The following is a 24,919-nucleotide window of genomic DNA, read 5'->3' on the forward strand; positions in this document are numbered from 1 at the left end:
CCTCAAAATCCTATTATTCTTTATGCATTTTTATCACTAGCTTGCAAAGAGCATATTGCAGGTTTGGTTGCAGACCACTGCAATAAAGCAAATGCAGTAAAATCAGTCAAATGAGTTTAGTTTCCCACGGCATATAATAGTTATGTTTACACTATTCTGTAGTCCATTAAAGAGGGTAATAGCATTCTATTTAAAAAGGGTACATACTTTAATCCAAAATTACCTCATTGCTAAGAAGTGCTAACCATCATCTGAGTTTTCAGTGAGTCGTAATCACTGATTACGATAACAAAGACAATAATGAAACATTTTGAAATATTGTGAGAATTACCAAAATGTGACACAGAGACATGGACTGAGCAAATGCTGAAGAAAATGGCACCAGGACTTGCTTGGCACAGGGTGACCAAACCTTTCATTTGTAAAAACAATGAAGTATCTGTGAAGTGCAATAAAATGAGCTATGCCTGTAAATTATTTTATTTTTATTTAGTTTCATTAAGGATCTTCTATTTGGTTCAGGTTTGTACTTTTACACTCTTCGTAAATGCTCATTCTTCTACAATTGGCTTTCTATCATTTCTACTTGCATAAGCCTTGCTTTGTTCTCTTAAGTGACTTAAATGCTCTTAAAATCTGGTGGTAAATGAAGTTTGTTTATTCACGTAATCAGCATTAAGTGTCTACTATATACTAAGTACTGTGCTGGCATACTAATTTGAGTAAGAAATGGTTTCTGTTTTCAAGGGGCTTATTGTCTACTGCAGATGTGATAATATCACTGTCGCTGAAACTACTGGAGAGGAGTCATTTTTTAGCTTATTTTAAACTTTTCCACTTAAGTTTTGTCTTTAAAATGTTATAGTGTACTTCTGAAAGTTTCTATTTAGGTATCTCCAATTTTCATACCTTCAGAAACTGACGTAGGATAGCCATTAGAGTGTAGGCTTTGGACCCAGACTACATGGGCTAGAATCACAGCTCCACTAGTTCCTAGCTGTGCGACCTTGAGTGAGTAACTACTTTATACCTGTTTCCTCTTCCATTGTAAAAGTTAAGTGAATCATGATATACACTAGGTGCTTAGAACAGTGGCAGGCATACAGTAACCGCTCAATAAATGTTAGATATTGTTATTAGTTTCTCTAAAACATCAGAAATAATCTAATTCTGAGTTTTAGGGGTAAATTATTTTATAATTGCTATTCATTAGTCTTGATAGTATCTCAAAAACATAGGCTTCTGATGTTAAGTATATGCATTTATCAATGTTAGAAAACTTTTTTTTTTTTTTTTTTAATAATCTCTACACCCAACATGGGGCTTGAACTCATGACCCTGAGATCAAGAGTTGCATGCTTTACCAACTGAGCCAGCCAGGTGCCCCCAAAACTTTCTCTTTTTTATAAAGAATTTTCAATTTCTAGTAACATGAACTCAAGAGCAAGGTGTTGCCAGGAAGTAAGAAAATAAGTGCAATATATGTAAGTAAAATTGGGGAAGAGAGATGTAAAGACCATATAAGGAAGTAGATGCCTTGGTGAGAGAGCCTATATCCTTCCTTTAAATTTTTTTTGAAGTTGATTTATTTTGAGAGGGAAAGAGAGAGAGAGAGAGAGAGAGAGAGAGAGAGAGAGAATGCCAAGCAGGCTCCACACTGTCAGCGTGGAGCCTAACGTGGAGCTCAAACTCATGAACTGTAAGATCATGAGCTGAGCCAAAGTGAAGATTCGGGATGCTTAACAGCCTGAACCACCCGGGTGCCCTATATCCTTTCTTTAACATACAATTTCCTAGTGTTTTATAAGTTGAACATGGGCTTAATACTAATAAGTTTGCATATATTTAAACATATGCCAATTTTATTTTTAAATCTCTGAGCACAGGTATATGATTATGGTTTATATTTAAACTCATGAGAATTATGCAGGTAGAATAACTGCTTCTCTCTTCTGTTTAAAAGTCATATTTCTCAGAATCATAATGATAATAAGAATCAATAAACAAAACTGCTGAAGCAAAAGAAAATCTGACTTTGTTACGAACACCTTAATTTTTTTGGGGGGGTTCAAAAGAGGTATAAACATTTTTAGTTATGGCAGTTAATTCTTTAAAAATTATCAAAAGGCAGGCAAGGGCATAGGTTTATTCCAGGTTTATTTAAAATTTTAATTTCCGGTGAAATAATGTGACACTGATACATAAGAGTACAAAGACGGCAAGTAACCTAATTCATCTTCCTGGTTTGCTCAAGCCTCCAGGCACCAGTCAAATATCGAAGTCGTATAAAAAGTAGGTCCTTGCCCATTTGTAGCCAGCTCCAAAATGGAACTAATTTAGAACCTGTGATTTAAAAATAATTAAAAATGAATTAACTTAAATAAACTCTGGAGAAAATATATCAGTGTAAAATTATATTTTAGAAGTCAGTCTACATGACCTTTTTGAGCTTCTAGTCACCGTAATTTATTTTTTATATTAGGCATGTATGCATGTAATTATGTACATGTGTATATATTTAATTCCATCTATACATTTAAAAATGTTTTTGGGGGTGCATTTTTTTGTTTTGTTTTACATGCTACTTTTCAGTCTCATGCACTATAGAGAAACAGGTACATCTCCACATGTAATATAAATTAATCTGGGAGAAGAAATATAAGACAAAAACTCACTTTTTATTCTAATTCTACCAAAGACTCTTCAGTTAGCTAAGATAAATACTATCTTAGCTACGACATCTTCTTTCCAGTGGTTGCCAAGAGGCAGTATGCCAACCCTAGTTGACTACAGGAAATCTGCCTCCTGGAGCATGTTTTAAAAGCTTGTATTCCTTGATTTTATCCCATAGAACTGTTTTTTCAGTAAGTCAAAAATAGATTGCAGGTCAGGTAATGGGTGCGAGGTGGTAAACTGTCACGGACTGATTGGTGACAATTTTCCACATTTAAGCCCAAATACTCTGGCTTCTTCCTGTTTTTCTTTCTTTTTTTCCCCAAATTTTGAGGTAGAGTTGGCAAAATTGAAATATATTTAAAGTGTTGAATGTAAGGAGTTTATATATATACATATATAAACACACATACACTTACACACACATACTGTGAAATGATTACCACAATTAAGTTAATTAACACAGTAACACATCCACCTTAATTTTATTTTTATCATTTACAAAAGAGACATCTTCAAAGCTGAAGTGAGTGGTTTCTCTAATAACAAAAACAAAACATCTTGGAAGTGAAATGAAACTGGGAAGGATCTAAATTATGGAAATTTTGGATGGCCCTATTATAGGGAGGAGGCGCTGAGTATATATGGCCGACGATTCTGGGAATGACTGATACAAAACCGCTCATTGAGTGCCAGTTAATGAAAAATAATACACAACTATCTCTGAAATGCAAATGAACAAATGATATAAATATGAAACCCATTTTTACTCTTCCTCACTTCAACTTCCTACAGAGTCTATGCTGGGCATAAATCAACACAGATCAACACAACAGATCTTACAAATCTGAGCAATCTTTTACCAGCTTCTCAATCCCCTTTGATCTAGGTAGCTACTGCAGAGAGTACTAAAATTTTTGTAAGCTAAGTTTGATTCAGCAAGACTCCCAAGACGTTTGCATTTGTTCTGTACTGTATAGTTTGTATGATCCCCAGACTGCTTCTTAACCTTTTCCTGTCCCTAAACATCCACGGTTACATAACAGTCATGGTATACTGCAACAGTGACTTTCTGAGAGGAGGCCATGCTCAGCAGAGGAGGAAGGACTCAGTTGAAAAATCTCCACTTGAATGGTAAGTGCGCCCACACTGTGAATTAACTTAGGGGCATTGTAAGGTAAGCAAAGGAGAAAACTAGAATATTTTTTACGTTCTACAATATAAGCTTTCAAAGCTTTTTCAAACAGGAATTATTAAGATTTCTGTATAGATTTCACATTATTAGAGATCTTAGAGATTTTCACATTTTTGGATATATGTACAGATACCAGTTAAAGACTGGCTCTGAATGGATGTGGACATTTGCGGTAAAAACAACTACAGTTCCTTATTAAGCTCTGCATGGTGGCTTGTAGGTAATCAATACCTACTGAGTAATGAAGTAAGAGAATATTAAAAAAAAGATGACACAAACAAAATTTATCTTAAAAGACTTACCAACTTTCTTCTAACCTCAGATTACCATGATCTTGTCTGCTGTAGAAGTTTTACTGAATTCTACAGTGGGGTAGGGTAGTAGGCCTATTGAAGCCCCCAGGAGGAGACTGCAAGGATAGAGAAGGTTGTGTGCCATCTGGAGGGTGGAGGGGATTAGTAGCCAGAACTCTACACAACCACGTCTGAGTCAAGCCAGCTGAGGAGGTCTTGAAGGGGGCAGCCAGTTAAGTTTACTGGACTACTGTATTGTCTCCTATCTCCCCACCCCCCCCAGGATCAGCCGTAACATCGACAATATACTCACCTTCAATTTCAGTCCAGTTGACCGCAATTTCTGCTATTGGAATTTTAAAGAACTGTGCTATGTAAAGCAGTTCTACATCAAATGCCCTGAAACAGAAAATATATTGATTTTTATTTTTAAAAAGAGAGAGAGAGTGTAATTAAATCTCTAATTTGGCATGTTTTAAAGAAGCTTAAAAGGCAGATATAGAGCTTATATAGTAAAACTGAAAGTCAGATTCACAGAAGGTCAAACAAAAGGTTAAGTAGTTCAGGAGCTTCAAGGTCAATAATTTAGTGTGTCATTGCATAACATTTAAATGAGAAATATGGTGTCTCCATCACAAGTCAGAAACCCCCAGAGGTAAAAAAGTCCGCTTGGGCTCTGAGAAAATTTAATCATGGAAATTTTTCAAAATCGATTGCTTTCAATCCCAGGCTTCACTACCTCAAGGTACAGAACTCATAGCATTTTCAACTGATTCAGAGAGTTGATAGAACTCTGAGCAGCTCTTAGAGAAAATGTCCATCACTTAAGAGTTGTTTGATTTCCTTCATCTACCACCAGAGGATCACGGTTTCTTTTCTTTTCTTTCTTTTTTTTTTTCAAGTTTATTTATTTATTTTTGAGAGAGAGACAGAGCATAAGTGGGGAGGGGCAGACAGAGAGGAAGACAGGATCCAAAGCAGGCTCCAGGCTCTGGGCTGTCAGCACAGAGCCCAGTGTGAGGCTCAAACCCACGAACCATGAGATCATGACCTGAGCCCAAGTTGGACACTTCACTGACTGAGCCACCCAGGCGCCCTAAGGTTTCTTTTTTAAATACATGGTTCACTAGGGCCTTGTTTTCTCCTTTGCCCTTCCTCATACGTCCTGGGCAATATAGTACTGCCAGCTGTTGAAAGTAAAAAGCCACTTTAGTCTGAAATGCTCTTGGGGTATAACTAAATATATACATGGGAATTTGATATATTGTCTCATTTTCACTTAACCCTGTTAAAATCATCTCCAGTCTGAATTCCCAGTTCATCCTTCCTTCTCCCTATGAAAGGCTCCAGAAGCTCCTCCTCAGTGGTTTAGGTCAAATCTGCTTTCCCTAGTTTCTGCATCTTGACTTCGAAATTTTCCTGGATTCTGCTTACACAATTCTTGAAGCCAGTTTCCTCCTCTCACTGGCAGTGAGCTCGGGGAGAGCAGCACCATCACCTGCTAAACCTTCACGCTCTGGTAACTGAAAGCGCTCCAGTCCTTCACAGCTTTGCTTTCCCCTTGAGCCATTAAGCCCCCGCTTTCTGGACTGCATGGAACACACTTCGGACTTCCAGGGGGTTGGTTTTAAAATATTAGCACAAACACGAAAATACCTCAAACCCACTTCTGCTTGATTTCCCTGATTTCAGACAACTTGAATTTGGGAGTTCTGTTTTCTTGGCCACAAAACTGTGACTGTCCACTGTGTGACTTGTTTAAATCCCAAGTGTTTGGATAAGTGAATATGAAAACGTTTTAGAAAAAAAAAAAAAAACATGTAATGCTTTTTCTTATCCTAATAAAATATTTACTTAAGATGATAAAACCATCTACAAAGGCGTTCTTTGTGTTGTTAAAAGGACTGTGTAAAACTTCTGTTAACTAGCATGGGACACTCACAAAAGGAGGAAATTTTATGAATATTAAACCTGGTTAACCCTTAACCCTCCCCTTTAACACAAAACCAAAAAATACCCAAAAGGTTGAGTTGGTTCTAATGATATACAATAATTTGAACACGATTATTAAATACTGTTCTAAGGATATCAGCATATGATGACTTATCAAAGACGCAAAACAACATAAGAATGATGAGTGGAAAGGAGTGGGGAAAAAGAAGCACGGATTAACTGAAATTACTTTATATTTACAAAAAAACCCTGTAAGGACGATTCATCTTCTATTACTTTTACTATATCCTTCTCTTTTAACATTTTAAAAGACATGAAGATGTTTGCTTAAAAAGAAATTTCCAGTTCACATCACCTTAAGAGACCAATCTGTCACCAGAGCAAACATAACTGAAATACCAAGTACTTCTGGATAGAATCTCACGCTATGGCACATAAGCAGTATAAGGGTCACTCTCCATCTCCGATGCCTTCACGTGTTTTCACAAATGCGGGGAGGGCAGAGCCACTGTTTTCTTTGGTTATTCAGTTCCTCGTATAGCTGTGACCTCACAGATCTATTCCTGAAGAACAAAGGGCGTGTTGATACTCTTTTAAACACACCAGGCACACATGTCCTCTACTGCTCCCTCCTGAAGTCCCACTAAAATTAAAACAATGATGGAATAAACACGTAAGAACAAAGAAGGGATGGAAGTAATAAAAAAAATCTGAAACTTGGAAAGTACCTGGACAACTGAGAACTAGGAAAAGTAGACTGTGAGAAGGGAGAAGCCTAGAAGCAGGCTATGGGTCCCGCAGAGCTCTCCAAAGGCTCAGGCATCCCTGGCCTCACTGCAAATGAGGTCTGCAGGTGGTGCAGGAGGGGCTTCAAAAGGGAGGACTCACGGGAAAGCTCAAGGGGATTCTCCTTTCCTCAAGTTGGTTGTGTGAATGCTGGCAGCCAGGCTCATTTCCACCAGACAGGAAATCAGGAAATCCCACTTTAGTGAAAACAACCAGCCCAAAAGACAAGGACAGTTGAAAGTTTCCCACATAAAGCGGCCCACTATTTAATCCGTGGTGAGTTGATCAGAGTTCTCTGACCATGTACACAGCTTCCGATGAGCTTTGTAGTACCACACTAAATACGTGTGAGGCCAGACTTTAATGATAAAAACAAAGAAAATTGGGACAACAGAAACTATGGAGGGAAAGAAGAAAATGTCACAGTTTTAAATGAGACATTAAGTAGTGGAAGGTACTGTACTCATGAAACGAATAGGGTAAAAAAAATGAATACTAGAAAACAAGAGTTGTAGGAAGTTAACATTTTTGATAGCAGAAACACAAATTTAAAAGGAGCGCTAGATGATAAAATTGAGGAAAATCTCAAAAGACATGAAACAGAAAAGAGAAGAGAAAATTACAGGATCAGCACAGAAGGCTCACATTTGTTTATAGGAGAGAAGGAAAAACTAGAGAAATTATTTAATGACTAAAGGACATTTCTCAGCAGTAAAGGACCCAGGTTTCCAGATTTAGAGTGCCTACTGCATACACAACAAGATGCATGAAAAAGCCACATTAAGTCCCTGAATCATGGTATTTCAAAACACTGTGGAGTAAAAGCTTCCAAAAGGGGATGGAAACAACGTGCCATAGACAAAGAATCAAGATTCAGATTACTGACAAAATTGGACTTCTCTCCAGAAACACCGAGTGCCAAAGGCAACAGAGCAATGTTCTCAAAATCCCAAGGAAAAATGATTTCCAACCTAGATTTCTGTCTCCGGCTCGCTATGAGGCAAATGTGAGAGGAGAATAATGCAGTGCATTGCCAACGCAGTCTCAAGATTTTGTTGTCATTTCTTTAGGAAGATTCACAGAGGACGTGCTCTACTACAATAGGGATATAAACCCAGGAAAAAAACAGGAGCTGTGCAGCAAGCCCGAGAACAGCTAGAAAGGTGAGAGCCGATGAGATGTCTCCAAGAAAAAAATGAAACTGATGCACAGTCTGGAACACATGGATGCACTGGAACACACGGAGAGGTACTTTCTACTCCTCACGGAGTGTGAACGTAAGTAAGTGACAGGTCCATCGTCAAGTAGTGCGACAGAAAACTCCAGAAATTTATTATCTTCAGGAAAACAAAAAGTACTACAAGAAAGGTAAAATAATCAGATTGTACACTATGGCTTGAATGTGAATTATCTTTACACACCTGTACCCATCAGTAGTGATCTGTATTTAGAAACTGTATTAGGAGGATATGTGTGAAGGGTATACAGGGGTTTAAGAAAACTATACTTCTCCATTGATTTATTTTGGAGTAATATCTAAAACTGAAAAAACGGAGACATGGCTATGCAAACCCATTATTTTGAATATGAAAGTAATTACCACAAAGGAACAGCACATAGCTGAAAGTGGCCATAGCCAGGGAGTAGGAATTGGGTTGAGGGACTGGGAGCAAAGGACGATGATTTTTTAGAAGCCTTATGGAAGTGACTTTAAATTATAACCATGTATATAACATTGATTAAAAAAAATATTCATAGGAAGAAAGTACATTTCAAGGACTCCATTTTTTAAATTACTCATAAACTGGGGCTGGGTGGCTTAGTTGGTTAAACATCCGACTTCAGCTCAGGTCATGATCTCACAGTTTGTGAGTTCGAGCTCTGCATTGGATTCTGTGCTGACAGCTCAGAGCCTGGAGCCTGCTTTGGATTCTGTGTCTCCCTCTCTCTCTGCCCCTCCCCTGCTCACACTCTGTCTCTGTCTCAAAAACAAACATTAAAAATTTTTTTTTTAAATTACTCATAAAAAGAGTCAAATTATACCTTAATATTAAATGGAAATAATTTAGGTGAGGTAACAGTTCTGAGGATGGAGATTTTATATATATATGTACACACATATATATATGTATATATATATATAAAATTAAATATATTTATGTGATGTTAAATATTATGCTTAAAATTTTATGTTTAAAAATAATGTTAAAATTATATAAATATTAACATACATAAACATACATTTATATTTAACATTATGTATATCTTTACTATTTAGCATAACCCATACTAGGTCTGTAATTCTGAATCGGAGATGCCTGCCTATTGGTTTTTAACTATAGCTTGATGTATTCTAATACCTAGAAACTCTACTTGACTTGAATTTCCTGAAAGTTATGAGAAAAACTGCAATGAAATTTTAGAATAAGTCCTTAAAATATCAGTCTGAGGGGACAGTTACATTGGACATAAAGAGTAGATGCACAACTTGGTTTCTATGACTTGTGCTGCATAAGAAAGAAATACTTTAGTCTTTCTTGATTTTAAGTGCAGGAACAGAGATGCTTGAATAAAAGCCACTGGTGAAACATTAATATGGTGACGGGCATATTGTTAGTCAAGTTGATACATGTATATTTAGTGGTTCTCCTTTACAGGCATAAAATAAACATATGTGGACCCTAAAGAGAGATGTGAGAGGCTAAAATTTTAATTGAGGTCAATCCTATGTTAATCAAGCCCAAATAAATAATTAAAAAGGCATGCACATGAACATAAAATTTAAAAGAGAAAAAAAGTTTAAAATGTTCTTTAACTTAAATAAAACTCTAGAATTATGCTGTCCAATATAGTAGCCACATGAGCACTTGAAGTGTGGCTAGTCTGAAGTGAGATGTACTATAGTTGGAAGACATGGTACACAGAAAAATGTGTAAAATATCTGAATATTTTTTCATACTGAGTGCATGCTGAGATGATGACATTTTTATACAGTGTTAAAGTACACTATTAAAATACATTTTGGGGCTTCTGGGTGGCTCAGTTGGTTAAGCATCCAACTTAGGCTCAGGTCATAGGTCATGATGTCATGGTTCATGAGTTCCAGCCGCACGTTGGGCTCTCTGCTCTCAGCAAGGGTCCGGCTTTGGATCCTCTGTCCGCCCCCACTCTCTGCCCCTCCCCTGATTATGCTCTCTCTTAAAAATAAATAAACATTAAAAAAATAAATTTCATCTGTTTGTTACTTTTTTAGTGTGGCTACTAGAATATTTAAAATTACATATATGTCTCATTAAATTATATATTGGACATTATATTACAGAACAGACATTATATTGCCAGAACAATTATGACAAGAGAAACTTCATGATTTTTAAGTTATCAACACTAACTTAATTATCAACCCTAACCCTAACGTCCTCAACTCTTAGTTCCCAACTTCCTTTCAAACTACAAAGAACCTAGCTTTTTGACCCTAGTTCTGAACCCAACAGTTGACTGAAAACTATATCCAGAGGGAGGGCTTTACTTCTAGAATGGCTTCTTAAATTAGATTCACTGATTTTGGGGTCCATTAACTATCAATATATTTTATTTTTCAACAGAAACATGTATCTGAATCTGAAGATCAAATATACATTACTTAAACAATTTAGGGGTGCCTGAGTGGCTCAGTCTGTTAAGTGTCTGACTTTGGCTCAGGTTATGATCTCAAGGCTCCTAAGTTCAAGCCCCATGTTGGGCTCTGTCTGTGCTGATAGCCTGCTTTAGATTCTGTCTTTGTCTTTCTCTGCCCCTCCCTCACTCATGCTTGCTCACTCTCTCAAAAATAAACATTAAAAAAAAATTTTTTTTTAATGTAGGATAAAGATATTAAAAACCATGTTTGATAATTTTAATCCTGAAATTATAGTTTTTTAAAGTTATGGGGGGTTTATATGATATCTATAGGGAGATAACATATCTTTGCAAATAGATGCACAAAAGTTACAGAAACTACAAAAATGAACATCTCCTGGAATAATTATGTAGATTCCCACCATGAACACAATTCATATAGAACCCATGAGTAACACTAAGTATTAATTCTTTCAACAATATTTAGGAGCAGCTATAATGTGCCAGGCACTCTATTAGATGGGGGGATGGATGAATTAGCAAACAAAATCAGATGGGATTCTTGCCCTTTTGGAGCTTATGTTTTGTTTTTTTTTTTAAACGTTTATTTATTTTTGAGACAGAGAGAGACAGAGCATGAACGGGGGAGGGTCAGAGAGAGAGGGAGGCACAGAATCGGAAGCAGGCTCCAGGCTCTGAGCCATCAGCCCAGAGCCCGACGCGGGGCTCGAACTCACGGACCGCGAGATCGTGACCTGAGCCGAAGTCGGACGCTTAACCGACTGAGCCACCCAGGCGCCCCTGGAGCTTACGTTTTAATAGAGACAAAGAAACATTATGCAAATAAAAACAAAAACCTAATGATGTGATGGGTGCTGTGAAGAAGGGGTTATGGTACAGCAACATCGTACGATTAGGGGCATGTGATCTGGTTTGGAGAGTAAGAGTTCGTTGCCCTATGGAAGAGCTGAAGGAGGAGAAGTTGAAAAGGGAAGGGTCTCTATGTAGAGACATGGGTGGGGAGATTATGCAGCACCTCTCAAGGCCATGGGAAGGCACTGGGAAGCTACTGAAGGATTTTAAACAAAAAAGGTGCATTTGATTGATTACTTCTAATTTTGAAAAGACTGACTCCTTGGGCTACAGTGTAGGACATGATGGTGTCTTGGATGGTGGGGGGAAAGACAAAGAGAAACAAAGGGACATAAAAGCCAAAAGTAACAGGTCTGGGCCATGAACTGGACATGTGGAGGACATGTGGGGAATGTCAGAGCTGACTGCAAGGTTTTAAGCTTCCATGTGTCAGTGTTACTCACTAAACTGGCAGAGAGCTGAGGAGAGGTCTGGGATGAAGACAGGCCAGGGGACTGGGATATGTCCGGAGAGTGAGCTCAGAAGTATGGAGCACTGCTGATGGGTTAATTAAGACAGTAAGTGGTCATATCAAACATGACCACTGGGTTTCATGACAGGAGGTAACGAGATGCTTAGATGGGGGGGCGGGGGGAAAATCCACACTGAGGTGGCGTAAGGCATGAGTGGGAAGTGAGAAAACAGGGACAGTGAACATAGAGTGCTCTTTCAAGAAAAGCTGGCTGTGAAGGGAAAAAGGGCTGGAGCTGGAGAGGTACTGAGGGGGGCTATCAATAGAGAGAGGCTGTTTTTTGTTTTTTGATTTTTAAATGGCAAGGGAAATTTAAACTTGTTTTAAAAACCTGTGTAAAAGATGTGGTTAAGGGGAAAAGACAAGACAAAATAAATGAACAGGATGAAGTTTTTAAGAAGGTAGAAGGTGGAGGCGGGGTGGGGGGGGCGCCTGGGTGGCTCAGTCGGGTAAGCGTCTGACTTCAACTCAGGTCATGATCTCACAGTTTGTGAGTTTGAGTCCCTCATCGGGGCTCTGTGTGGATAGCTCAGAGCCTGGAGCCTGCTTCAGATTCTGTGCCTCCCTCTCTCTCTGCCCCACCCCTGCTTGCACTCTGTCTCTCTCTGCTCTCAAAAATGAACAAACGTTAAAATTTAAAAACAAAACAAACAAACCACAGAAGGTAGAAGGGGATGCAGAGGTCCAAAGACTGGTTTGTCATATGCCGGAGAGGGAACTTACTACTGAAAAGGAAAGAACAAAAAGAAAACGGGTACCCTCTTTCACTTTGCTATTTCTGAGCTTTTTTTTTTTTTTCTTCAAAGGAAAAGAAGGAAGCCTAAAGACACAGGATGTTTTTAAGGCTTTTCAATTTGTACCATCCACAATTAAGGTGAAAAAATTAACTTTATACCATATGTTTGGTTTGAGATTTTGAAAATTAGATCCAACTCAGTAAAAGAATAAAGGCACAGATTAACTTTACATACATTAAGAGTCAATTTTGTTTAAACTTCAGTGTTCACTCTGAGAATATAGGGCTGTTTCTCATTGCCTGGAACAACTGCTGTGTAAGACATGCCCAGGACATCTGCTGGGAACTTACCATCGTTCGATGTGCAGAGATGAAAATGTCCGTGAAGCTGCTTCTCGAGTTAATAATTTGAAGCCACACTGTGTGTCTCTGATCCCTTTGACACAAAGGAACCACACCAGAAAGTGGAACCCATACATGAGCAGAGTACGGAAGTAAGAACGCTAAAACAAAGACAAAATATAAATGACTTTTCCATTAATCTGTAGAGGACAATTGAAAACACCTGGCTGTAGACAACTGCATTTTAATATTTAATTGACTGGGTAGATCTTACATATGAACACCATTGTTCTGTTGGCTTCACTGGCAAAGTATATTATATTAGAGCAGGGGAGTGGTACCAGGGGAGCAGTTATTCATTTCCCACAGGTTCGAGAAGAATCAGACAAGAAGAATCACAGTACCTGTGAGGGGTCAGGGCTTTAATCTACCAGAAGTACACCACAGCAGTTTTGGGCTGATGAACCAGCATCTGGTTCATCTATAGATTTTGTGCCTGTTTGCCCCAAATAGATTTCAGTTTCAAAAAAGGTGACAGTTACTGGAGATTCTTGGAAAAACAAAACACTATGGTTTAAACCTAAAGTTCTGTGCTTAGTTAATGAGAATACTGATAGAAAAAGTACAGCAGAGTATCTGTCAAAAAGTCACAGACTAAGGAGTCTGAAACAACAGTCTCTTCAATTAGGTATGGCAGACATCTGATAAATATACTTTTAACAATTAAGTTTTTTAATGCTTTGTGGTCTGTAATCCTATCTGACTATTCACTATTATTAGTAATTACTTTTATTAATAATAGTAACACAACATAATATGCCATTATACATTAAACACTGCAAACGTTAAAACATAAGATAAATAGGTCATTAATTATCATATTCAAGACTTTCATGTTTAAAAGTTTTCTCAAATGTAATAGATCCATGGAATGATACACGATATATACACACTAGCAACCTACTAAGAATCTATGTAGAACATTTAATATTTCATACTATTTAGTGTTTCCCTTCCTCCTTTTGGCTTTTGCTTTTTATAACTGTAATCTGTAGTGTCATTCTTCATTTACGTGGCTTTTTCTATTATTATCAAACAGAACTATGACGGACCAGTGATAACACAACAAAGTACAGAAAGCCAGTGACCTGAGCAGACTAATTATTTGAATCCTGGCTACATTAATGATTAGGGTGGCCTTGAGCACATTACTTCAACTCTCTATCCCACTTTCCTCTTTTATCAAATGGGAACGAAAATGCCCACCTCACAAAGTTACTGTAAAGATTAAATGAGATAAGATTAAAGCCTTTAGCCAAGTGTTTGGCACAGACAGTAACAGGAACTCAATAAATGTTTTTATTTATTTATTTATTTATTTATTTATTTATTTATTTATTTTAAACGTTTTTTATTTATTTTTGGGACAGAGAGAGACAGAGCATGAACGGGGGAGGGGCAGAGAGAGAGGGAGACACAGAATCGGAAGCAGGCTCCAGGCTCCGAGCCATCAGCCCAGAGCCTGACGCGGGGCTCGAACTCACGGACCGCGAGATCGTGACCTGGCTGAAGTCGGACGCTTAACCGACTGTGCCACCCAGGCGCCCCAATAAATGTTTTTAATAAAGGAAGAAAGCTTGGGAGCTCACTTTACATCCTAACTGCAGTTTCATTTGTGTATTAAACAGGGCAGGAAGGGAAAAAGAATAAAACACTTATCTATAAGGTATGTGAAACATTTTTTTAAGTGTGTGTGTGTGTCTGTGTGTACGTACTTCTCTGTGTTTTTATTATATTTCACATTACAAAGGAAAAAAAAAGTGAAATAACACAGTGGAACAAAATAGCTGCTGTGCAAATAACTGAAAATGATTAGTCTCCATTCTTTCTACATTAGATAAAATTTTAGAACTCTCTAGAAATAAAAAGTGAAAAGAGTACTAAAGCAAATTGGAAAGAGCATAAGAGCAGCTCACAGAAAAGGACACAAGAGAGCCCTCTGAACAATGGTCATTCTCATTAGCAACCAATAAAACCAAATTTTAACCATAGCGTGATACCATGTTATACCCATCCAACTGGCAAGCGTTAAAAGGAATCATAGCATTAAATCTTTTGTTAGGATGTGGAGCAATGGGATTATTCCGCTAATGGAAATATAAATCAGTTACCACTTTGGAGCAGTTTTGCAAAATGTTTGTCAACTGTAAAACAAACTTTTTGGAAGGATCTATCACTTCTCATTTATCACCTAGAATCATTAGTTATGTTCTGATGTAAACAGGTCTTACCTCTCTAAGCAGATAGGGCAGAAACCTCATCTTAAAATACTTGGGTAATCTCATAACAGCTTGCTCAGAGCCTTTCACATAAAATATTTCCAATAAATACTGGTTGACTGATTAAACCTCCAAAAGAGCACTTATGCTTACAAAAGGAACAAATAGAAACTGAAAGTTAGAAAAATTAAAATCACAAGGTAAAAAAAAAATAATAATAATAATAATGCCTATAAACTATTTTCCTTGAATGATCTTGAATGTGATTTAGGTGAACTTACTGGTTACCAAATGGAAATATTCATGGCCACTCTTGCTTGGATGTTAATAGAACATTTTTGTTTGTTTAAGGATAATGGTTATTTTTAAAAAACCAGAAACACATGGACTTCATATGAAGAACTTATTTGATTCCTAACATACAAACAAGAGGATCTCCCTTTAATTTTTATTTTAACTTTGCAAAATATCTTACAATTTATAAGACATCTAAAAATATATTATGCAACGGACTTAGTTACATAAAACTAACAGTCATAGAATAACATTATACGAACTTCTGAAATAGACATTTAAAAATATGAAGGAAAAAGACATTCACTACTTCATTATTAACAATATTCTCTCTAATGCTGATGAAATGTAAACAAGGAATTCAGGTGGAATTTAAAGCTGACTGGTACTTTTATTATCTTAAAATAAGTTCAAAGAAGTCCCAAGATGTAAGCCAAGACTCTTTGAAGAAATTCTAAGGACATCAAATAAACACCAATGGATTCTATTTTGAATCTTTTAAAAATAATAAATGCAAGAATACCCAGACAATATAAACATCCTGTTATAACTGTTACACAGAACATATGGGCATATGAACACACTCTCTCTTGCCTTCACTAGCTTCTTAATTACTCTCTTGCTTCCTATTTTTCCAAATCTTTTTTCCTTCACCAAATACATTATCCTTTCTACTTTTCTACATTTTTTAAAAAGGAAAAAAATAAACATAAAATCATTAATTTAATATCAGCCTGGTCTCATTAAGTGTTTTTGTTTATACAGATAATTTTTACATAAACAATTATGCAATATTTATAACATTGTACTCTTTTTTCTTCATATAACCTAATATTTTGGATATTTTCTCATATTATTATATAGCCTGCATGATCATCTGTTTTATTGGCTGCATATTTCATCCAGGAAAATATCTGTATTTTCTATTGTTGGAATTTAGCATTTTATCATTTCTTTTTTGTTTTTAGATATCAAGTATTAGGTTTTATTTTTTATTTTTTCTATTTTAGGGAAAGAGAGAAAGAGGTGGAGAAGGGCAGAGGGAGAAAGAGAGAGAGAGAGAGAGAGAGAGAGAGAGAGAGAGAGAGAGAGAGAATCCTAAGCAGGTTCTACACTCAGCATGGAACCTGAGATGGGACTTGATCCCACAACCTTGGAATCATGTCCTGAGTAAAGATCAAGAATCAAATGCTCAACCAACTGAACCACCCAGGCATCCCTATAGTTTATATTATTTTATAATTATAAAATTATAAAATTTATATAAGTATAAAATTACAAATAATGTAAACATCTTAGACATATACTCTTCCTCTTCTTATCTCCTGTGCATCAGTAAATTGATGAAGCTAGACTAGCTAATCTCTAAGCAATCTTTCAATTTTAAATTTCTAGGAGTATGATAACCTCGATGGTTAACAGATTACCTTTTTTAAAACCAGTGAGTGTCCACAGAGACACGGAACACTGGATTAGATACTGAAGATATTAAAATAATTTATTTCTTAGGAAGAGTCTAGGTTTCCATACCTGAACATAATTCTTAAGAGGTTCTATGACCCTGCCATCAGTATATCTTGAAAAAAAAATTTCTTTGTGTGTTATTTCAGAATCATTGAGGGAGGGAAAGGTTTAACCTTTTATTCCACTGGTTCTCAAACTCTGGGTGTAAGCGTGGCCTGGGAAATTGTTAAAAATGCAGATTCCTGGTTCATTTCTATAGTCTTATTCAGTGTGCCTGGGATTGGCCTAGAAATACACATGTTTAAAACCAAAGAAAAAAACCTCCCCAGATAATTTTGACCTTGGATTGAAAAATACTGCTTTATTCTTGATCTATTTGGCGACTCCAGTAGATGAACCATAAAGAATATAATGGACAATTACTGGGCTTGATACACTGGGCCCACATTTTTAAGTGAATAATTAAAATAATTTTAAAAATTAAAAAAGAATTTAAAATTGCACAGAATAAATTCCTTATTATTTTTTCCTCCCAAGTTATTCCAACTTTTGTAGCCCAATAATACAAATTACAAAATGAAGAATTTAAAGTCTTTAGTGAGGGCAGTCACAACTTGTTAAATTTTAAGATATAGTGCTTTTTTAAGAGGAATAAAGTTAAAAAAAAAAGGAAAAAAACAAACTTTAAATGCACTTAAATGTGCCATTAAAAGAAAAACTAAAGGTAAGCTGAATGGTTCAGAACTGTATCATTTAGAAAAGTTTGCCTTATATCAGAACTGAATGGGGACTCCTGTGTCTTAAAAAGAAAAAAAAAAAAAAAAAATAAGCTGCTTGCATCCTAAGTCAAAGTGAAGTTTACATCCTTTTTTGTAAACTCACTGAAAAAAATAATCAATTCCTAAATGTGTTAATCTTTCACACAGTAAAAAATTATTTTCTTTCCCTTTGAAAAGAAATTCATTTTTATGAAATCAAACATGAAAGCTTGCTTTTTGCTAATGAGTATGAAAAAAAGAAAAACAAAATCTGATCCAGGCCAGTTAGTAAAGCCTCACCTGAGCAATTGATTCTTTTTCCAAGTGAGCTCGAGATCCACATGCAATAGCCATTTGGTCCTGAGGAAAAAGCAGTAAAATGATTTGTCAGTATTTGAATATTATATTTGAATATCAATAATCAAATGTGTATTACGCTAAGCGAAATAAGTGAAGAGAAAGACATATACCATATGATTTCACTCATGTGGAATTTAAGAAACAAAACAGATGAACAAATGGGAAGGGGGGAAAAAAGAGACAGGGAAACAAACCACAAGAGACTCTTAACGACAGAGAACAAACTGAGGGTTGATGGAGGGAGGTGGTGGGAGATGTGCTAGATGGGTACTAAGGAGACACTTGTGATGAGCACTGGGTATTGTATGTAAGTGATGAATCGTTGAATTCTACTCCTTAAGCCAATATTGCACTGTATGTTAACTAATTAAAATGTAAACAAAAATTTTTAAAAATAAATATTAATAAAAACATTTATTTTCGATCCAAGTATCTCATTTTTTAGACACTGATTTTTTTTTAAGTCACATTAAATATCTTCAAAGGTTTACTAAGGTATTCAGGATATGTACAGCTTCCAGAAGCCTGATTATACTTACTAAGAGGCCAATATTCAGGGCTACATATCAGGGGCATGTACAACTTGAAAATTCATATTTTTAAATGATTTTTCTGATTAAAAACACTGTATCAACATAGTTAGAGGGAAAAATAGTGGTATTAGAAAGAAAAGGGTATCTCCAGATGGTATGATTATACCTATATAATCATTACTTTCTGGAAAATCCAAGATTATCAACTACTATAGTAAAAACTACTACAAACATTAAGGGAATTAAAAAAGTGGAACAAAATGAATATATATCATACTTTACTCTTCATATGTACAAACAATAATCAGAAAATATAATGGAAGACAGTATTTGTAAAGTCAAGAAAGGAAAATCTAGAAATAAACTTTACAAAAACATAGCAATATCTAAATAAAGAAAACATGTATATGGTACCAAGGGAAACAAAAGAATCCAACACATAGAAGGGCATAGCATGATCATGGATGAGAACATGTATCAAAAATCAATTCTCCCTAAAATTAATCTTTAAATTTAGTACCATACTGATAGAAATATCAAAATAATTTTCCAATGAACCAGACAAGCTAATTTTTAGAGTTAATATTGAAAAATAAAGAACCAAAAGAACCAGGAAAATTCTAAGAATGAGGAATGACTAGCCTTAGAGGATTTAATATACATTATAAAGCTATAATAATTAAAACTACAGTACTAGAAAATGAATAGATGAGTCCATGAACCAGAAAGGAAAAGCCAGAAACACACACACCACACAAATATGGATATTTAGAATATGACAAAGATGATGTTTTTAAGCAGTGGGCAAAAACTGAATTGATAAATGCTGTGGGACATCTGGGTAGCCACTTGGAAACCAAATTAAGTTGAACCTGGGCCTCATACTGAAAAGTAGGATATATTTCAGATACATCAAAGATTTAAGTGTAAAATATCAGGAATAATGAAAAAACTTTTTTAATGTTTATTTATTTTTGAGATAGAGAGAGAGAGAGAATGACTGGGGGAGGGACAGAAAGAGAGGAAGACACAGAATCTGAAGCAGGCTCCAGGCTCTGTACTGTCAGCACAGAGCCCAATGTGGGGCTTGAACCCACAAACTGTGAGATCATGACCTGAGCTGAAGTCGGACACTCAACCGACTGAGCCACCCAGGCGGCCCAGGAATAATTTTTAAAATGACCTCAAGGAAAACATTAAGTACACAAAATCTAGAAGAAAAGACAGATCAATTTGACAACAATTTTTTAAAAAAACTGTGTAGAGAGAGGGGCGCCTGGGTGGCTCAGTTGGTTAAGCATCCGACTCTTGATTTCAGCTCAGGCCATGATCTCATGGTTTATGAGATCAATCTCTGCGTTGGGCTCTGTGCTGACAGCACAGAGCCTGCTGGGGATTCTCTCTCTCTCCCTCTCTCTCTGCCCCTCCCCTCGTCTTAAAATGAACTTAATTCTTTTTTTAAATTTTAACAAAAATCTAAGCATTTTCAAAATTAAAAGACAAATATATTGGGGGAAATATTGGTAATTTATATTACAGACAAAAGGATTACTTCCAAAATGCTAAAGTACTCCTACAAACTATTATAAAAGTACCCAACTCAGTTGGAAAAGCGGCAAAGTCTATGAACAGACTGTTCATAAAAGAGGAAGTGAAAACTGCTCTTAAACAATTGAAAACATCCCACACTTAAGAGCAAGGTGAACAGTGTTTACTATATGGTGCCTACACACTCTACAGGCAGCAATGTGACAAATGATCAAAACTACAAATATACATATAATCTGACCCACCAATTCCACCACCAGGAATTTTCCTGTAAATAAACTTGTATATGTGGGAAAGGACTTTCATTCAGGGTTAATCATTTCAGTATTGCTTCTAGCAGCAAAGCAATCCTGTAGGTCTATCCAAAGGCATTAGTTATGATAATTGTGCAAGCATGAGGAAGCACTCTGCTATATAAATGTGGCTCAGTCTCCAAGGTACATCATTAAGTGGAAACAACAGAATAGTAATAGTGTTACAATCTGCATTTTTAAATAAAGAATACTTATAGCATCTCCCAGATGGATATGCAAGAAGTAAATAATACTGGTTACTTCTGAGAGTAACTAAGTGACTAAGCTGAGCAATGAAGCGTGGGCCTCCTTTCACTGTTTTCTTCTTATACCATTTGACCTTTAAACCATTCACCAAAATAAACAAAAAAGTGCATATTGAAAAAAAAAATTTGTCAAGCACGTAAACTTACACATAGTAAAACTTTATTATAAAGGGAAAAGTCATGTATAATCTCACTACCTAAAAGCAGCCACTGATAGTATTTCATATATTTCCTTGTATTCTTTTTTTCTCTGCATTTAAAACCATAGCTGAAATTCACCTATATGTCATGTTCTTTTCCATTTAAAATAATCCAAAAATTTCTTATGTTCAAGTTCACTGTTTTGCATAAAAGTAGAGAGAATTGGAAAATGAAGCCCTCATGTACCTACAACATGGTTCAACAATTATCAATACATTACAAAAAATTAAAAAAAAAAAACAACGAATACATGGCCAACCTTGCTTCTTCTACAGCCCCTCATCACTACCCCACTCAACAAATTGGCTGATATTTCTTTTACCTGTGGGTTCCCCCTACTTTTTTTTTTTCTTATACTTATTTGTTGAAGAAACTATGTAACTTGTCTTGTAGACTTACCCAGGTTTTGGATTTTGTTGATTGTATCCACACTGGTGACATTTATCATGTTCCTCTGTTCCCAGTGTTCCCTGTAAACTGGTTGTTTGGGTTAGAAGCTTGATAAGATTCAAGTTTACTTTTCAAGAACTTATCATAGCAGTGTTGCATGTCCATCTTTCTTTTTTGTGTCAAGGGCAAGGGCAATATTATATTTCACCATAGAGATTTACCATATTTTCACTGTTTGTGCATGTGTTGACTATTTCTAATTTCATGTTTTTCAGAAAGGGGCTCAAAAGAACATCTTTGAATATAAAACTCTAATTGTATTTTGGATTTCCTTCTTTGGAAAAAGTCATACAAATAGAATACTAAGTTGAAAGTATGAATGTTTTAAACATATATGAGGGGCGCCTGGGTGGCTCAGTCGGTTAAGCGGCCGACTTCAGCTCAGGTCATGATCTCACATCCGTGAGTTCGAGCCCCGCGTCGGGCTCTGTGCTGACAGCTCAGAGCCTGGAGCCTGCTTCAGATTCTGTGTCTCCCTCTCTCTGACCCTCTCCCGTTCATGCTCTGTCTCTCTCTGTCTCAAAAATAAACGTTAAAAAAAAAAAATTAAAAAAAAAAATATATGAGCCAAATTATTCTTTAAAAAGCTCTTTATATTCCCATTAAATGGGTATAATATTGATTACCTCATCCAATCCTTGCCAGTTCTAATTATTCTCATTTTAAATTTGCTAATTTTAAAAGGGAAAAATATAACCCTTTGTGATCTAATTTCCTTTTCTTTTTTTAAATTAAATGTTTATTGATTTGAAAGAGAGAGAGAGAGAGAGAGAGAGAGAGAGAGAGAGAGAGAGAGAGAGACAGGGAGGGAGTGGAGGAGGGGCAGAGAGAGTGGGGGAGAGAGAATTCCAAGCAGGCTCTGAGATGTCAGTGCAAAGCTCAATGCAGAGCTTGATCTTACAACTGCAAAGTCACACCCTGAGCCAATATCAATAATCAGATGCTTAACTGAATGAGCCACCCAGGCACCCCTAATTTCCTTTTTAATGAAAAGGTAAACTTTGGGAAATTTTACTGGCTATATTTGCTTTTGAAAATTATCTGTTATATATTTTGCCTACTATTTAGTAGTAGAAATAATTTCTTCCCTTCTTTTTCTGGCAGAGGTACTTTCCTCAGGAAGGGAGAGAAATGCTTTTCTTTATTTTATTTTTACTTACATATGTATGTACATGTGTATGTTTTAGAGAGAGCATGAGCAGGGGAGAGGGGTAGGAGAGAAAGAGAGCGAGCGAGAGAGAGAATCTTAAGCAGGCTCCATGCTTAGTGCAGAGCCTGACACAGAGCTCAGTCTCACAACCCTGGGATCATGACCTGAGCCAAAATCAAGAGTCGGATGCCCAACTGACTGAGCCACCCAGGTAACCTGAGAATGCTTTTCTTAAAGAAGACCCATATAAAAAGTTCAAATAGTATATGGCAAATAAACTTCAACTTTAAATCCAAAAAGAACAGTAATGTTACCAAGCAATAGGAAAAAACAAAACAAAACAAACGGACCTCCTCCCACCTTTCAGAGACTAAATAGAATTAGAATGCCATTTAATTAAACAAAAACAAATAAAAACCAAAAGCTTTCATTTAAAATCTCCTAAAAGCTTTTAAGAGAATTTTGTTTATCTTCAGTTCTGGTGTGAGAACTGAATCCCTGGTACTAATGTCACTATCGCAAGGAATTCATCTAAACGGCTTTTAGAACAGTCAGTTATTCTTCAGGAAAAGATAGTCTTGTTTTAAAAACTGCTCATATTAGACAATGTATGTAAACATGGAGTCTCTTTCCTTTATGCCTCTTTCAGAGTATCACTAATTTTCTTGTAGTATTGAAAAAAATGAATATTTCAGTCACTGAAATATTACAGCTAGCTTTTAAAAGTGGTAAATTGGTACCATATTGTCTCCTAGAAAGAAACGTTTAATCAGAACTCTGATACTTTTCCATTTAAGTATTTTCTCACAATTCACTGGGGAAAAGGAATAGACTAGAAGAATAGAATTGAAGAACTAGGTAGATCTAATTTATACTAACAATTATAAACAGTAACATTAGAATTAGCTCTGAGAATTAAGCATAAGGGCTAACGTTTATAATTAGAGATGATGGTTATTGAGGGCTCGACATAATGATAAACACTTGACATGCATTTTAAAACATTTTAATCATCACCTCAGGATTTATTCCTTTTTTTAAATTAAATGTTCATTTCTTTGAGAGAGAGAGAGAGAGAGAGAGAGAGAGAGAGAGAGAGAGAAAGGGAGGGAGTGGAGAAGGGGCAGAGATAATGGGAGAGAGAATTCCAAGCAGGCTCTGAGATGTCAGTGCAAAGCCCACTGACCATCACTGTCCATAGGCACACTGTCCATATGTCAGTGGTGAGGAAAATGAGGTGGATGGATTAACTTGTCCAAGGTCACATGGAATTTGAACCTAGGTGCATTTGAATTCTGAACCCAAAATTAAGAAACCTACTGAAGTGGAAATGGAAATTGGCACAGGTACTCCATGAGGCAAACGTGACTCCAAGTGAGATAGATATATAGAAATGAAGTTGAAACAATTTATGATGAAATCAGTCGTATTCATCCAATATGGGCAGAAATGGAAAACTTAGCATATATAAAGCAAAGTACTGAGTTTAGAAAAATTTGTATTTATTAAAAAATTAAAAAAATCCTATACCCATTTTCCTCAAAAGCAATAAAGTTTCATTGTTAAAAATAAACAATAAAATTAAAGAAATATAAAAATTTGAAAAGATATCCATAATTCCACTATCCACAGACAATTCCATAGGTAGGTTACTAGATATAACTCTAGCTATCTATATATATCCAGATGTTTAAAATTTATTTTTTGGGGGTGGCTGGGTGGCTCAGTGGGTTAAGTATCTGACTCTTGATTTCACCTCAGGTCATGACCTCATGGTCCTGAGATGGAGTCCGCATCAGGCTCTGCACCGAGCGTGGAGCCTGCTGAAGATTCTCTCTTTTTCCCTCTCCTTTTGCCCCTCCCGCACTTGGGCACATGCTCATGCTCTGTCTCAAAATTTTTTTTTTCACCTAGCTGTATACAATGAATAGCATCCTTTATTATAATGAATTTAACCTGTGTAAAGTAATATTGAACACTTAAAATTGTTTCTAAGTTTTCCTTCTCTTTAAAAAACACTGCTATAATAAAAAATAAGCAAAAATCCTTGAAAATTTGTTTTTATACACATTCTTAATTATTTCCTTAAGATAAGTTTCTCAAAGCTGGGTTAAGAGATATGTATTACTGGATCAATGGATGTGAATTATTTAAACCTTTCGATTATTATTAAAAAAATTTTTTTTTCAATGTTTATTTATTTTTGAGAGAAAGAGACACAGTGTGAGTGGGAAAGGGGCAGAGAGAGAGGGAGACACAGAATCCGAAGCAGGCTTCAGGGTCCAACCTGTCAGCACAGAGCCTGACACGGGCTCAAACTGATGGGCCATGAGATCATGACCT

The 24,919-nt window shown here is 36.1% G+C and overlaps 1 protein-coding gene across 1 annotated transcript in view; it reads right to left on the reverse strand.

Annotated features, from left to right (window-relative positions):
- Positions 1 to 2,149: 2,149 nt before the first annotated feature.
- The window catches only part of ALG5 (ALG5 dolichyl-phosphate beta-glucosyltransferase), a 42,718-nt gene continuing 19,948 nt past the window's right edge, over positions 2,150 to 24,919 (reverse strand). The window contains exons 7-10 of the mRNA XM_042957823.1: positions 18,076 to 18,135; positions 12,990 to 13,141; positions 4,475 to 4,560; positions 2,150 to 2,343 (exon numbers count right to left, since the gene is read on the reverse strand). Coding sequence (XP_042813757.1) covers positions 2,228 to 2,343; positions 4,475 to 4,560; positions 12,990 to 13,141; positions 18,076 to 18,135 — 414 coding nt within the window. The 3' untranslated portion in view covers positions 2,150 to 2,227. The remainder of the gene's footprint in view (positions 2,344 to 4,474; positions 4,561 to 12,989; positions 13,142 to 18,075; positions 18,136 to 24,919) is intronic.

Source organism: Panthera tigris, chromosome A1 (genome assembly GCF_018350195.1).
Source record: "Panthera tigris isolate Pti1 chromosome A1, P.tigris_Pti1_mat1.1, whole genome shotgun sequence".
NCBI classification, from domain to species: Eukaryota; Metazoa; Chordata; class Mammalia; order Carnivora; family Felidae; genus Panthera; species Panthera tigris.